Here is a 16,085-nt window from a genome sequence, read left to right on the forward strand (position 1 = left end):
CCTGCCCTGCCAACCCCATGTCAAATTACTGGGGCCTCAGCAGCTGTAGTAAATGTTTGTTTTTCCATAAATTGTGGCAGTCTAGCTGGGGGATCCTTGGAATAATCATCCAAAAAACCCCAAAACAACAAACCATGTTCAATTTCTGATTTTGTGGGCAGAAGTTATTTAAAGTAAAACATGTTTTAGACTCAGGTCAGCAGTCATTTTACTTTTGGAAATTCACCAAAAGGGAGCTCACAGTCTGCACATGATGTTTAGATCACAGCTTGAGATCTCTAATTTAGAAGGAATCCTAAGGCTTTTTTTCCTAATAAAAGCCCTGCATTCCAGGAGGAGGTCTATATTCCATCTAATAACAACACTGTTATATATAGCTTGAGTTAGTTGTTGAGGGGCTCAGCATAGCTGCAGGACTTAACAGTAGAATCCCTGTATCCATGGGGTATTACAGATTGGTTCTAACCCCCCACCATGAATACTGAAAATCATAGATAATAGTGAATGTGGATCATTATGGTTGTGAATGTGGATAATATTCATGGGGAGGTTAGATTGGTTCTAACTCCCCCATGAATACTGAAAACCGTGGATAATAGTGAATGTGGGTAACAGTGAATGCTATACAGTACATAGCATGGTAAAAAAAATCTAGAAAAAAAGTATTTTTGCCATGCATTACCAGAATGTGCTTCTAGAGGGAGCCAGAACCCATTCTTCAACAACAACAGCATGGTCTCCGGCTCCCTCTAGTAGCCAGTTCTGATAATACGTGGTGAAAATACGTATTTCTAGTTTTTTCTTTTAATATTTTAAATATTTTCAAACTGCAGATAAATTAAACCGTGGATAATGATCCTACTGTAAATGCTAGACTGTGTTGCACAAATGCTCTTCTGCATCCTCATCCAACAACCAGTGTTCACACAGCTGGACATTTCAGAACTTAAGGTTATCACTATCATCCAGGATTTATTTTCCAGACCTGGCCTCCACTTGCATGGCCATGTTGCCTTCGTGTCTGTCTGTCTGTCTTTCTACAAGTTGTGTCCATAGGAGATACTGGTGGGAGTGGGGTGAGCTGCAGGAAAGGTTGTACCACTTCATCCCATTTCTTCTTCCCATCTGTAAACCAAAGTGTTCATAGTTTCTTAAGGTTCCTTGTTTTGCCTTCAGCAAAACAGAATGAAACCCTTGCCAAACTGTTACTGGGTTATTCCCAGGCAGGCTGAGAAATGTGAGGTTGTTTTTTTCCACAAAGAAACAGAATGACTCATGCTGCACACCATCCCAATCTGGCCTTTCTTCTACAGAGTCTTTTCATTCTGAAGAACCACAGCAAGCTTGTATGTAATGCCTGTTTGTTTATTTTTCTCCCAGACTCTCAAACATCTCTACTATATGAAGTACTTCCTTTTTAGGCTGCTCAGTTTTAGCCTTGCAGGGCCAGGATTTCCAGAGTGGTGAGACCTGGTAGCTCCTGTTGCCTTTCTCCTGAGAAAATTCAGCTTTGCTAACTGAACCTTAAGAAGAAACAAACAAACAAAACAAGAGGGCACTTGAACAACAGATAGCTAATTGTTCATGAAATATGATGGGCACAGTCTAAACTTGCTTTATGTTTCTTGTTTCCCTTTCTGAGTTTTTAGGATTTTGCTACGTATTTTTAACAATGCTAAGATGGGCGCATTATAGTTCAGCCTGCATTTGTAGGCTTCTTCTAGGCATCTGGTCATCAGGCCAGTCTGACCAGCTGAACTGGACAGATCGTGATCTGCTGGCACTCTTATGACCCTGGGGCAATGCTGATTTTTTTCCCCAGGCAGTGCACCAACATTTGCCCTGAATGAATCAGCTCATCCAAGCAAGTAGTCATAGAGCTACTTTTCATAATTATCCTCATTGCCCTCCTCTGAACCTGTTCCAGTTTGTCAGCATCCTTCTTGCAGTGCAGTGTCCAGAACTGGACACAATACTCAGGATGAGGCCTAACCAGTGCTGGATAGAGGAAATTAGTACGTCCTGGGACTTGGAGACTATACTTCAGTTAATGCAGTCTAAAATAGCATTCACATTTTTTTTGTAGCCACATCAGGCTGTTGGCTCATATTAAGCTTCTGATCTACAATGATTCCAAGATCCTTCTCACTCATAGTATAGCTGAGCCAGGTATCCTCCATCTTGTAACTGTGTGTTTGGTTTCTTTTTCCAAGGTGCAGTGCTTTGCACTTATCCCTGTTAAAATTCATTCCGTTGTTTTAATTCCAGTGCTCAGGCCTATCTAGATCATATTGAATTTTGTTTCTGCCTTCCAGGGTGTTAGGTATTCCACCCAATTTTGTGCCATCCCCAGATTTGATTAGCATTCCCTGCACCCCGTGATCCAGGGGTTAAAATACTGATTTTAATAAAATTAATATTTTAATAAAAATATTGAATAGCACTGGGCCCAGGAATGAGCCCTTGGGTATCTCACTGTTACATACAGCACTGATGTTACCTGTCTGTCATGGGTTTGGAGGGAAAGTTCCATCCTATGGGGAGTGGAAGGCGGGACATCAGGAGGAGGGGCTGTACTGTATATATATGTGGAGCGTGTGTGGAGAGCGATAGGAGATGCTGGGATGTGAAGAAGCAGCAGCTGGGAAGAAGAAGCTGGTGTGGGAGTCTGTGTGTCAGACAGGGTACTACTGTGTGTCAGAGTACCAACCTGATAGGTTCAGGTGTCTGTTGGTTAGCCAGAACTGATAGGTTCAGGGTCTGTGCTTCAAGTTAAGGGTTCTGTGTGAACCAAACTGTATGCATGTATGAATGAGACTAAGCCACGTTACTATATCTTATTCACTGGTTCATTTTATTTTCCCTGTGTGTGATTTAAATAAACCTTATTCTTTTATTGGTTAAAAATCCATCCCTGGTCTGTGTGACTTCTTACAGGGAATGGTTGGTGGCAGCTTAGTGAAACTGTGGCATATCCCAGTAGGTCTGGGTTTGTCACATTGATTGGTGTCCAGCGTGTGGGATACGACTGGTCCAGTTGTCCAGCGGTCCAGCAAAGCCTTGGCAAGTGTGCCCAGAGCAAGGGGGGTCTAGTCAGGGACAATCTGAGGCGCGTAGGTAATCTTCTAGGCGTACCTCACGGGGAGGTGCGCTAGTGGAAGAACGTGCCAACTGGGGAGACTAGATTAGGGTGCTCTGAGGCAGCCTGTTTTTGGCGGGAAAAAAGCTGAGGCAAAACTGTGTAGTAGCAGGGATCTAGCCTGCCTGCTGAGAGGCCCAGCAGAGGGGGGTAGACTCTAACTCGCTACAGTTGCAAGTAGTGCTGAAGGACAGCAGCAATCTATAGGGAAAGCTGGTTCTGAGGCAAAAGAAAGAAAAAAAAAGTGGTCGTTTTATTTTGAGGCTTGACTTTTTAAAGCAGCCTGTTCTGAGGGGGGATTATGCCCTTGACTCGAAGCCAAGTGGCAGAAATGGGTGAAGTGAAAGACCCCCAGGTTGACCAAGGTTCTGAGGATGAATTTGGCTCAGTGCAAGGTGACAGCACAGGAGAGCAGAACCCAGAACTCAGGAAAATGCTCATAGCCCAACAGCATGAACTGAGGATGAGGCAATTTGAAATGGAGGAAAGGGAAAGAGAGGAAAGATTAGAGAGAGAAAGAAGGCAATTTGAATTGGAATTGCAGAGAGAGAAAATGGCGTTTGAATTAAAAAAATTGGAACTGATGAACCAGAACAATAATAACAATAGGGATTCTGAGGGAGGCCAACTGTCTAAAGCTGACCTGAAGAAATTCCCTGTGTACCACAAGGGAGATTGTCCTGAGGTGTTCTTTTCCCTAGTGGAAAGAGCGTTTGTGGACTTCTCAGTGAGGGAAACTGAGAAGATGACCATCATGCGATCTTTAATCAGTGGTAGCCTGGCTGAGGTCTATGCCGAGATGCCTGAGGAACTGATGAAAGATTTTGCAGAGTTTAAAAAACTGGTGTTTGCAAGACATGGGATAAATGCGGAACAGCTGAGGCAAAGATTCAGGTCCCTCACAAAGAAACCAGAGCAGACTTTTACCCAAGTGGGGGCCCAATTGGTGAGGCTGCTTGAGAAATGGCTATCTCAGGAGGGGACAGAGACCTACCAGCAGCTTAAAGACTTGATAGCGCTGGAACAATTCTATTCAGTCCTGCATGGGGAACTGAAATTCCAGGTGAGGGAAAGGAAACCAAAATCTGTGGCAGAAGCCGCAGAGATCGCAGATTTTATTTCCCAAATAAGAAAGCCCTTGGGTGAGGGGAAATCTGTAGGTAAACCCAAAGAAACCTACAGCAAGTACTCTCAGGGACCAGGGAAAAGCCAGCAAGGGGGAGGGGCCCATGGTGAAGGGAAGCCCTCAGACATGAAACCAAGACCTCAGATTTTGGAGGGAAAACCAAAACAAGATGAGAGAGAATCAAAATACACCAGAAAATGTTATTTCTGTCAGGGAAAGGGCCATCTAATCTCAGAGTGTGAGAAATTAAGGCAGCTAAAAGGAATGGTGCCTCAGGATTCGAGTGGAACCAAGCCAAAAGCTGTGTTCTGTGTCCAGAAAGAGCAAGGCTCATTGTCACTGAGGGAGCCTGTTGCCATGGCTACTCAATCTGAAACAGCTACATCTGCTGATCAGGCTGAGGAAAATGGTCCTCTTGTAGAGGTCAGGCGCTGCCTGTTGGTGAGAACAGATTCCCAGTTGTTTGAGACAGCAGGGGTGGACGTAGGAATACTTGGCCATCAGTATCGGGGGCTGCGGGACACTTGTTCCCAGGTGACCCTGTGCCATCCAGATATTATTCCTAGGGAGTATGTAATCCCAAATGAGAGCATGAAGGTGGCAGGGATTGAGGGGCAGGTAATCTCTCTGCCAGTCGCGGAGGTACCTGTCAACTTTCAAGGCTGGAGGGGAGTTTGGCGGCTAGCGATTTCATCGACTCTGCCAGCAGCCGTGCTCGTGGGAAATGACCTGGCTGAACATGTGAAACGGGTGCTAGTGATTACACGCTCACAAGCCACCACGGGGACAGTTCAGGGGGGTAATGATGAGCCCGAGACGGAAGCAGAGGGGAGTTCAGAAGCTGTGGTGGAAACCTTAACCACAGACAGCAGATTTGGACAAGAGCAAAAGGCAGACGCCACTCTCCAAAAGTGTTTTGAACAGGTGACTGACGCCCAGCTAACACCTGAAACCCCAGTGAGATTTCTGGAGAAAAAGGGGATTTTATATAGAGAGACCCTGAGGAATATCTCAAAAGGGGGAGATGGGATCAGAAGTCAGCTGGTGGTACCTGAAAAGTATCGCCCCATGATCTTACAAAAGGGGCACTCTGACATGTTTGCTGCACACTTAGGGGTGAACAAAACACAGCAGAGAATCACACAGAATTTCTACTGGCCTGACATAGGGAAGCAGATCAGGGAGTTCTGTAAACAATGTGATGTGTGTCAAAGGCAGGGGAATAACCGCGACAGGACCAAAGCAAAGTTGTGCCCTTTGCCTGTGATTGACACTCCGTTCAAATGCATAGGGGTGGATATTGTGGGACCTTTGCCCAAGGCCACAAAGAGGGGGAACAGGTTCATTCTCACCATTGTGGACCATGCCACGAGGTACCCTGAAGCCATACCCTTGACTAACATTGAAACTAACACAGTGGCAGATGCCTTGGTGGGGTATATGTCCAGGATGGGATTTGCCTCAGAAATAATCACAGATTTGGGCGCATCGTTCACATCAAAGCTCATGAAACGCTTATGGCAAGTCTGTGGAATTAAGCACAAGGAAACCACTGCCTATCATCCTGAAAGTAATGGGTTAACTGAGAAGTTCAATGGGACTCACCCAGGATGACCCACAAGACGTTGTGACAGATAGAGACACCTTGATGAATGACCTAAAGAGAAACCTAGAGCTAGTAGCAGAGACCCTGCAAGCTCAAAAGGTCAGAAAGAAAGCTTGGGATGACCAGCAAGCCAGGGAGAGGCACTTTGGCCCAGGGGAGGAAGTGCTGTGGCCTGGGCCCTGTAAAGAGAATAAACTGCAGCTGGGTATCCCAGAAACAAAATATTTGGGTCACATAGTAGGGGGAGGAGTGATAAAACCCCTAAAGGCCAAAATAGAAGCTGTTCGTGATTGGCCTAGACCCAACACCAAGAAAAAAGTCAAATCATTTCTTGGGTTGGTGGGCTACTACAGAAAGTTCATCCCGAGGTTTAGCGAGATTGCGGCTCCGCTGACCGATCTGACGAGGAAGAAGGCTGATGACCGCATCCCGTGGACCAGCGACTGTGAGGAGGCGTTCCAGAGGTTGAAGGAGGCCCTCATCAACTATCCAGTGCTGCGTGCTCCAGACTTCGACCGGGAGTTCATCATCTACACCGATGCGTCTAACAGCGGGGTAGGAGCAGTTCTGTGCCAGGAGGATGAGAATGGTGACCAGCATCCAGTGTCCTACCTGAGTAGGAAACTTCAAAAAGGTGAGAGACATTTGGCAACCGTGGAGAAGGAGTGTCTGGCCATAGTCTACGCGATCCAGAAGGCCAAGCCTTACATCTGGGGAAGACATTTTATTCTGTGCACTGACCATTCACCATTGCAATGGTTAAAGACAATGAAAACCCACAATAGCAAACTTATGAGGTGGGCTTTAAACTTGCAGGACTATGACTTTGAAGTGAAAGTGGTCAGAGGGTCAGTGAACTGTGTTGCTGACGCCTTGTCAAGAAGACCTGAAGAATGAAGACGGCGAAAGAAACATGGACTATGTATATATATTGATGACAAAAAGTTAAATGTACCTGGTTTTTTTTGAATTTGGTTTGTATGAATAAAGGTAAATTGATGTAATGTATATGGTAAATGTTTAAATGCCTAATTGATATGGTTAACTTAGAATGTAAGTATAAGTAAGTATGGTATTATATGTATAACTGTTGTTGTGTGTTTTATCCAGGTTGTTTTTTGGGAAAAAGCACCTTAGCTTTCCCCCTACAAAACAACTTATAAAGAGGGGAGGTGTTACATACAGCACTGATGTTACCTGTCTGTCATGGGTTTGGAGGGAAAGTTCCATCCTATGGGGAGTGGAAGGCGGGACATCAGGAGGAGGGGCTGTACTGTATATATATGTGGAGCGTGTGTGGAGAGCGATAGGAGACGCTGGGATGTGAAGAAGCAGCAGCTGGGAAGAAGAAGCTGGTGTGGGAGTCTGTGTGTCAGACAGGGTACTACTGTGTGTCAGAGTACCAACCTGATAGGTTCAGGTGTCTGTTGGTTAGCCAGAACTGATAGGTTCAGGGTCTGTGCTTCAAGTTAAGGGTTCTGTGTGAACCAAACTGTATGCATGTATGAATGAGACTAAGCCACGTTACTATATCTTATTCACTGGTTCATTTTATTTTCCCTGTGTGTGATTTAAATAAACCTTATTCTTTTATTGGTTAAAAATCCATCCCTGGTCTGTGTGACTTCTTACAGGGAATGGTTGGTGGCAGCTTAGTGAAACTGTGGCATATCCCAGTAGGTCTGGGTTTGTCACAGTTACCTCCTCCCGGTTGGAGAAGGAGACATTTATCATCACCCTCTGAGTATGATTTCTGCAGCCAGCTGTGTATCTACCTGAGAGTTGTTCTATCTAGCCCACTCCTGGTTAGCTTGCTATTCAGAATATCATGGGACACTTTGTCAAAAGCTTTGCTGAAGTCAACATATGCATTGTTTACAGCATTCTCTCTCTATCAGGGAGGTTACCTGATGAAAAAACGAGATCAAATTAGTTTGGCAGGATTTGTTATTGACAAATCCATGTTGGTTTCTAGATACTACACAGCATTGTTTTTTAGGTGCTTGCGTAGTCACCACTGTATAATCAGTTCCAGAATTTTCACAGAGATTGATGTCAGGCTGACTGGTTTGTAGGTCCCAGGTTACTCCTTTTTTTGTCTTTCTTGAAGATAAGGACAATGTTCGTCCTCCTCCAATCATCTGGTTCCTTGCCCATTTCCCATGATTTCAAGAAAATAATGGACAGTGGTTCTGAGAGTTCTTCAGCCAGTTCCTTCAATACTCTTGGATGCAGTTCATCCGGCTCTTGAGTATTATAGGTAATGTGTCATTAGAAGAGGAGAATTGGAATTGTTGAGTGCTGATTGTGTGTGAGTGTCACATCAGAAACTTTTCTCACCTCCTGGGGTTTGCAAATTAGCTAACTTCCTTTTGCTCCCAAATCCTCTTTGGGATTTAAATACAGAATTCCTTTGAAGTTTGATTTCTCAAACATTAATATATGCTTGAATCTGTCTGCAACACTATCTCTGCAACACGTCTCTGTCTGCAACACTAAACTGGAGTTTTCAGCTTTGATGATACATTATCCGTAATACCTATTTCTTTCTGCCCCCAGAGTTTCATATAAATTGTGGCTGCAAGTGCAGACATACTGAAATCATGTTGTTTTTGGTGTAATTCTTCAGTGCATTCATAGTGCAATCTTGCACATCTTGGTTCAGAAATAATACCAACTGAGTTTACTCCTCAGTAAATGGGTATCTGATTGAAGGCTGAGAGTAATTTCCAATCTCAAGCATTGCTGGGTTCCATTGTTCATCCATCACTCTTCACTGGCAATTACAGATTCTGATTCCATCTTGCAGTGACTTAGCCATGTGTCCATGCAACAAGTGGTCTTATTATCCTAGAAATCATTGTATCCTAGTATTGTAACTGGAAAGGCTTGCTTTGGCAGATGGTGGATAGTACAAAAATGTATGTGAGAACTTTCTCTGCTGGAAGCGAAAAATACAGAGGACATGTAATGTGTGCTTGAGGAAAACAAGTAGCTTAGCACATACTGTATTAGGAACAAGAGCTGTGAGAAATGTGAGAGAAGTTTAACTTGAGTTAAGCCAGGAAAAGCTGGTGCAGTCACTACAATGAACTTCCAAACCACGATTTAGAGCCTGGAAATATAACTTTTTTGGACAAAAGTTGCAAATTCCAAAATCCACCAATCAAGATGATTAGTAGTCCAAACGAGTAACTTTTCTAAGCTTCCCTTATTAGCAGTGATATCTAGATGGAAGATTTGTTTTCAATACCCACTTGAGCGTTGGATGTTGAAAACAGTAGGAGATGGCTGTTGCCTTAATGTCCTGCTCTTGGGCTTTCTGGAGGCACCTTACTGGCTGTTGCTGCAAACAGGATGCTGGACGGGGGCAGACTTTTGATTTCTGCCAGCATGTCCATTCTTCCTGCTGCTGTATTTTCCTGTCTCTAGTGGTTAGTGACTGACTGTGCTCAGATAGGACAGCAGGAGCTTCCTAAAACACATTTCATTTGAAACCATTGTCTGCTATCTCTTTGTATGCCTGTTCACTGTCCCTTTTCTCAAGCACACCTGTCCTATTCTGGCCTTAATGTTCATTTTAGTTAAATGCAAGGGCGTTGCCTCCTGGTATCTGGTGTCTCTTAACATTAGACTGAATTATTTTTAGCTTCATGTTTGTCTTCTGCTGAATGCCTGCAATGTGAAAAATTTATGTTCAAGAACAAGGTGTGGTGGTTTTAAATTTGGAAGAAGTTTCCTTGTACAGTACAACATCCAAGCTTTTTTTTTTTTTTTTTTTTTTTTTTTTTTGGCTGAGGCCCCCAAAAGATTCCTTCCTGCCTCAGAATAATAAAAATCTTGGTTTACACAGATTGAGCAAACTGGGTATCCCTTCAGTAGGGATGTGCCTGGTGAACTTTTTTTCGTCCAGGAGTGTCTGTTTTGCTTTTGTATTTTTTGTGCACCAGTCCTTTTGTTTTAAATTACAATGGAAAACATGTTTTAAGTTTTCCCCCTTTGTGTTTTCTGACACTCCAAAAGCCCTAAAGAACCCCTTCAAACAGTTCCAAAAAGAAAGAGAAAAGAACCAGAAAATTAATCTACTCGAAAAGAAGGAAGCAGTATATGACAAAGAAAAATCACCATCCTCACTCACTCCTATACAGTCATGCATACAACCCAGAGGCACCTTGACACAGACAGGGAGTTTACCAGTCCCATTGTTCCACACAACCCCACAGAAGCAAGCAAATCAGTTACAAGAACTGTGACTCACAACTAGTTACAGTCGATCCCCATTGAATCAGTGGGGATTTGGTAAGTTAATGCCTCCATAAGTTCCATTTGTTAAAATGGGCTTACAGTAGTTATAACTGACTTTAGTAAGTTGTAATGAGAGCAGGCCCATTTGAATCAATGGAACTTATTAGGAGTAGACTCACCAAATCTCCATTGTTTTAGTAGTTCTACTCTATGGGGCATACTACGCTGAACAATAGGATTTCAGCCAGTAAATCAATGAAATTATTAAAATCAATTAAATTATAAAAATTAATCGAACAGGGAAAGCACCTACCCACTCACACTAGGGAAAGATGGTAAAGCAAAAACCTAGCTCATTTCTCCAAAATCAAGAAAAACAACAAGCTAGCAAATAATGGTAACATAAATGAAAATAAAAAATACAATCACACCTACAAACCAAAGCTACTAAAATATGGGGCGATTCCTCTCCAACCCATCACTTTATGTATTCTCTTTGTTTCCTTGAGTCCAGCAGGCAGCAGCAGGCAGGCCAGGAAGCAGAAAAACTAATGAAGGAAAGGAAAGGACAATAAAAGCCTGAAAGAAACAAAAAACAACAAAAAAGAGATATATCCCCAAATAAATGGGGAAATGGTCCAAAAATACCAGCAAAAATAACCCAAAGAAATGGGGCCAAAATCCCTTCAAAAGAAAGGAAAAAAGAAAGAATCCAAGATTGGAGGTACAGCAGCAGGTAGGCAGGGAAGGATCCAAGATGAAGGGTACCAGGAGCTCAGGGCACAGTGATTCCCCCAAGGAATGACAGATGCAAACAACCCTCCTCACTGGATTGCAGATGCTTTCACAAATTCAAGATGTCTGCTCCTTTCTGGACATTCTGATTGCCTGCTTGGAGCTTTCATGACATTGTTGGATGGAACATTTCTCAGATGATTTGAGAAAGGGTGAAAGAACACCAAACGTTCACACAAAATGGATAGCAAGAAAGAAACAAATATTTTGTGTATTGTTGTTTTATAAACATATATCATTAATGCTTTAGAGGCCCTCTTTTGGCAACCACTGAAAGAACATGAATTACATAAAAGAGAGCCTCTTTCATGCTCTTGAGCAGAAATGGGGGTATTCATATTCGCATACGACTATCCCCACACAGGTGGCATTAACAAGGGTCCAGCCCCATGGGGCCGGATGGTCCACTCACCGATCCGACGCGGATAGCGCAATTCTACGAATAGCTCGGCGGCGCGCAATCCGCTTGCCACTCTTCTGCCTTGCACCAAGGCTTATCCCGCCTCCTGCCAGAACTGGCAAGTGGATCGCGTGCTGCTGAGCCATTCATAGAATTGCGCTGTCCGTGTCTATGGCGGATTGGTGAGTGGACTGTCTGGCCCTATGAGGCTGAACCCTTGTTAATGCCACCTGTGTGGGGATATTCGTATACGAATAGACCCATCTCTACTCTTGAGTCTTTGTTTAGATATGAAAGGACCATCTCTATCCTTCAGCCCACACCAAGTTCTGTAAAAGAGGGCAGTTTCCATCAGACAGCTGTGCAGTGCTTTCTAAGGACCTAACTTAAAGGGCAACAAACCTATGTTTTTATTTTATTTTATTTATTTATCTATTGAATTATTTATGTCCTGCCTTATACTGGAAGATCTCAGGATACAGTGGGTAGCACCGTTTAAAATACAACTTAAAATTATTTACGCAATTTAAAACAATAGTGTGGTTATACAGCACGGGAGGTTGACTGTGCATCTCTCATCTGAGGATCAGCCTAGTTCCGTACGGAGAGGCTCATTGCCAGAAGGATGGCTGTCAGCCAACACATTGGCCACTATATGAATGGATGTTGGACTAGGTGGGCCTTTTGTCCAGTTTAGCATGACTTTTGTTGCACTCTTAAATATTGTCCTGAAAATAATCTTGCTTTAAAAAACATTGTTAAGGTAATTGTATGTGTTCCCCTTCAATTTTATATTCATGGACCAAAAATTGTTACTAGCGGTATACGAAATGTACAAAATAAATTAAATGCAGTCTTTGTTCCTACTTGTATTTACAACTATAATTTTACACAGCTCCGTCCAACGCACATTTGGATGGAAGTTAATTCCCATTTCACTCAATGGAGTTCTTCTGCCGGGCAATCTCACATGCATAGATGTAGCCCTTGGGTGAGATCATCTACTCATGGTGTCCTGCATGGAATCAAATTCCAATTCCTGCTTTCCTTAGACAGAGGAACATTTCCCAGAAAGGAGAATTTGGAACCTGCTGCCTACTCACTGTACAGTATATCCTTTCCGAGCCCCTTTCTGTATAAGATCTGAAGTCTACATCTGTAGAGAAAAGCACATTTTTCACATTCCACCATGGGTAGCACCTTTAATGAGATGTATATTATTCACATTCGAGAGTAAAGAGGAAGGTCTCCTTCTACCACTTCCCATACTAAAATGGTATTCTTCCCAAAGCTGCTTCTTTCTCTTAAAAAAAATAAGGAAGAGAAAGGAAGCAGCAGCAGCTTTTGTTGCACATTGTAGGTGGCCATCACCTTTCTAACAAAAGATATGGGGGAAATTGACTCCTTGATGCAAGCTTTAGATTCAGAACAGACATTGTTAATTTTCTCAGTACTAATCTTGGACAGAGGTGCAAGCATTTATTTCAGATTGCTGGGTATGTCTGTAAATTGCTTGGATGTCCTAAAGTTCACTTTGAATTTAAGATTACTATCCTAAAGCAGCAGAAATCTGAATCCTTTTTAGAAATCAACAGGAGCGATGTCCAACTCTATGTGTTCCTACTAGAGTTAACATGAACATTCCTTGTATGTTTGTTTTTTAATAAACAATGGTCACCCTGACAGTTTTACAGGCAATGTGATGGGATAAACACTGCAAAACAAAAAGAATAGAGGTTCTGCTTCTTTGTTGGGGCCAATATGTGCTACCTTGTGTAATATGTTTGTACTATTGCTTTGTTTTGTAACCTGGTTTCTCTTTAGGAAACATGCAGTACCTCCGATACAAGTAACAAATCATAATGTGACATTTCTGGCGTTAAAAATACTCTTTCTTAGTGTTCTTGAAGAAATTAATTTATCTCCCTTCATTTTGGCACCAATTTCCTAAAATCTGCTTTTATTCTAAGAATAGTCTGGTGCCAGGAGTTGAGCATCTAGTTCTAGTTCTTAAAGTATGGATTTGGACTCTGTGTCCTTTTCTCCTCTGCAAGGCTGGGGGAGGGGGGGTAGAGAGAAACAAACAAACAAACAAAGATGGAGCCAGAGGCTGAGAGTTTGATTCTCCACTCTGTCTCTTTGACAGTGGCTGAACTTGATCCAAAGGGTTCCTTCCAGCTCTGTAGTTCTAAGATTATTAATAAAAATAGTTGTGATTTATTACTAGAAGGGATACAGTACAATACTGGAAGGAGTGCAGCAAAACAGAAAATATATTTAATATACTGTATTAAGTTGTTTGAAGCTCATTCTGTCCATCTGGTTGACAGAATAAAATGGAAAGAGGGGGTATAGAAGGAGCCTCCCTGAAGGGTGGAAAAGCATTGTGAGTGCTATACACTCAGGCCTCTCCTGGGCAAATGCGTGCAACCAGCCAGTTCTTCACTTTCAAAAGTGTTGCACTGTAAACTACTGGATTTCAGACTATGAGTTGGAATTTCATTAGAGCATCAGTTTGTACTTCATAGATTTCAACAAAGCCTTTGATTGCGTTGATTATCAAAAGTTGTGAAGCATTTTTTTAAAAATGGAGACATTGCAACATTTCATTGTCCTGAGGCATAACCTATACCGTGGGCAAGAGGCTACAATTAGGACAAAATTTGGAGAAAGAGAATGGTTTCCAGGAGATAACTATGTCAGACAAGGGAATATTTTATAATTATATGTGTTCAATCTATATGCAGGACATAACTTATGAAAAGTTAGATTGTAATCAAATTACTGTATGATCATGGAATTGTCCATTGCATATCTTGAAACAGCCTTTGGAGTAAAAACCTTCTGTGTGGTTTTAAAAATTAATGATTGTTAGAAATCCATAACTTGAATATTTTATTTACTCTTTTGTTTCCATTCTCTAGCAATACTGCCACTGCATACCCTGTTTCCCTCAAAATAAGACCTAACCTGAAAATGAGCCCTAGTATGATTTTTCATGATGCTCGTAAAATAAGCTCTACCTCCAAAATAAGCCCCAGTTAAGTGAAACCCCGCCCTACACCATTGTGCAGCAACCAGAAGATGACATGACTGCATTTGAATAAATGTAGATTGTTGTACATGAAAAAAATAAAACATCCCCTGAAAATAAGCCCTAATGTTGTTGTTGTTGTTGTTGTTGTTGTTGTTGTTGTTGTTGTTGTTGTTGTTGTTGTTGTTGTTTTGGAGCAAACATTAATTTAAGACCCTCTCTTATTTTCGGGAAAACACAATATTAGGAATATATCTTTTGCACTTAAGAACACAGTCTTTCTCTGAGTGTTGGCGCAAACATAAATCCATCCATGTGTCTGCCAATGCATTTGTAGCTGTCTTTGAAAATGTTCCAGAGACATACCCACACACACTGTGCATGTGTGTCTGTGTTTTGGTTAAAAGCTGCACATAGATTTTGGTACATATTGATTGTTACATGCAATCAACTTCCCTGATTAGTGAGAAGTACGAGCCACAACACTTAGTGAGAAGGAACAATCTCTAGGGAATTAATAGCATTTTTCCTACTTTTGTGTGTGCTTTTTAAAAAAAAAAAAACAAATATACAAATAGGATGAAACAGTATAACACTCCTGCAAAAAGCTGGTCCATTACTTCCCAGCTCTATACGTTCAAAGTGCCTTTTTTCACCTTCCTTCACTCTGTCTCAGGGTTACATTTTGAGATATTTCGCACAGTTCAAGAGCCATTTCTGTTTTGCTCTAGAGTAGGCATGCATGGATTCCATGTGGATAAGGACCTATACAAGTAAAAGAAGTGTAAACATTCCCAATCCAATTTTTATTTTAACAATCCCCCACATACATGCGGGATGATGCCATTTTAATCTCATTTTTAGGCCCATGCTGGGCTGGTAGATTATTTTAAAAATAAAGCATAAATGAGGAAGATGATTTAAAATCTCTCTATCGATGTGCGCTAGTCCCGATCTGGGTTGGAGCCATGCATCGTTACTCCACAGTAAAATATAAAACATATTTAATGTATTATATGGTTTGAAATTTGGTCTGTCCATGTATCAACCAGAATAAGATGGAGAAAGAAGTGCTTCTGTTTACATGCAGTTCTTTAGACCCATTCTTCACCAGTGAAATAATGGCATGGGATAGATTATGTTCTCAAACAAGGTTCTCATATTCCAGGCATTCTCACTCTGAACACCTTAACCATTCTATCCCACTAGGGTGGGGGTCTTACATCGTTAAAGAATATCAGCCAGTAATTCCAGTCCATATAAATCTTTTGTTCGTATTCCAAACTAGGTTTGTCTTTGCTATAATGATAGCACTTCTCATAGTAATCAGAAAGCAGTTTCCCAACAATATTCCAAACAGACCCTGCTGGTTTTATAAGGATGTCTCTGGGGCTAGTTGTGCCAACTGAAATATACAGTATCTTGTCCATTGCCGGTGTTCTTTGACAGCTGAGGGATGGTACTATGGTGAAAAAATAGGCAAGCAAAGACAACCAACCCAGATTCCAAATTAGCCAACACTTCTCTTTCTTGCAGGTGAATGTCTTGAAGACAAGATGAGCCATAAGGGATCTACAAGCAGTCGTCCTGACTCTGCAAAGTAAGACATCTACAGATGAATTAAACAAACTTTCATTGAAAGGAAAAGCAATTGAGAGGAGGATCAAGGGCATCTGTCAAAGTATATGTTACATAGAGCAGGCATTAAAATAGTGAATTCCTTAAGTCATTGAGAGGTGA

The 16,085-nt window shown here is 42.0% G+C and overlaps 1 protein-coding gene across 1 annotated transcript in view; it reads left to right on the forward strand.

The window, feature by feature from the left end:
• The window catches only part of EPS8L2 (EPS8 signaling adaptor L2), a 122,375-nt gene that overhangs the window by 25,251 nt on the left and 81,039 nt on the right, over positions 1-16,085 (forward strand). The window contains exon 2 of the mRNA XM_020784170.3: positions 15,882-15,945. Coding sequence (XP_020639829.3) covers positions 15,902-15,945 — 44 coding nt within the window. The 5' untranslated portion in view covers positions 15,882-15,901. The remainder of the gene's footprint in view (positions 1-15,881; positions 15,946-16,085) is intronic.

The sequence above is a fragment of the Pogona vitticeps genome, chromosome 1 (genome assembly GCF_051106095.1).
Source record: "Pogona vitticeps strain Pit_001003342236 chromosome 1, PviZW2.1, whole genome shotgun sequence".
Taxonomy (NCBI): domain Eukaryota; kingdom Metazoa; phylum Chordata; class Lepidosauria; order Squamata; family Agamidae; genus Pogona; species Pogona vitticeps.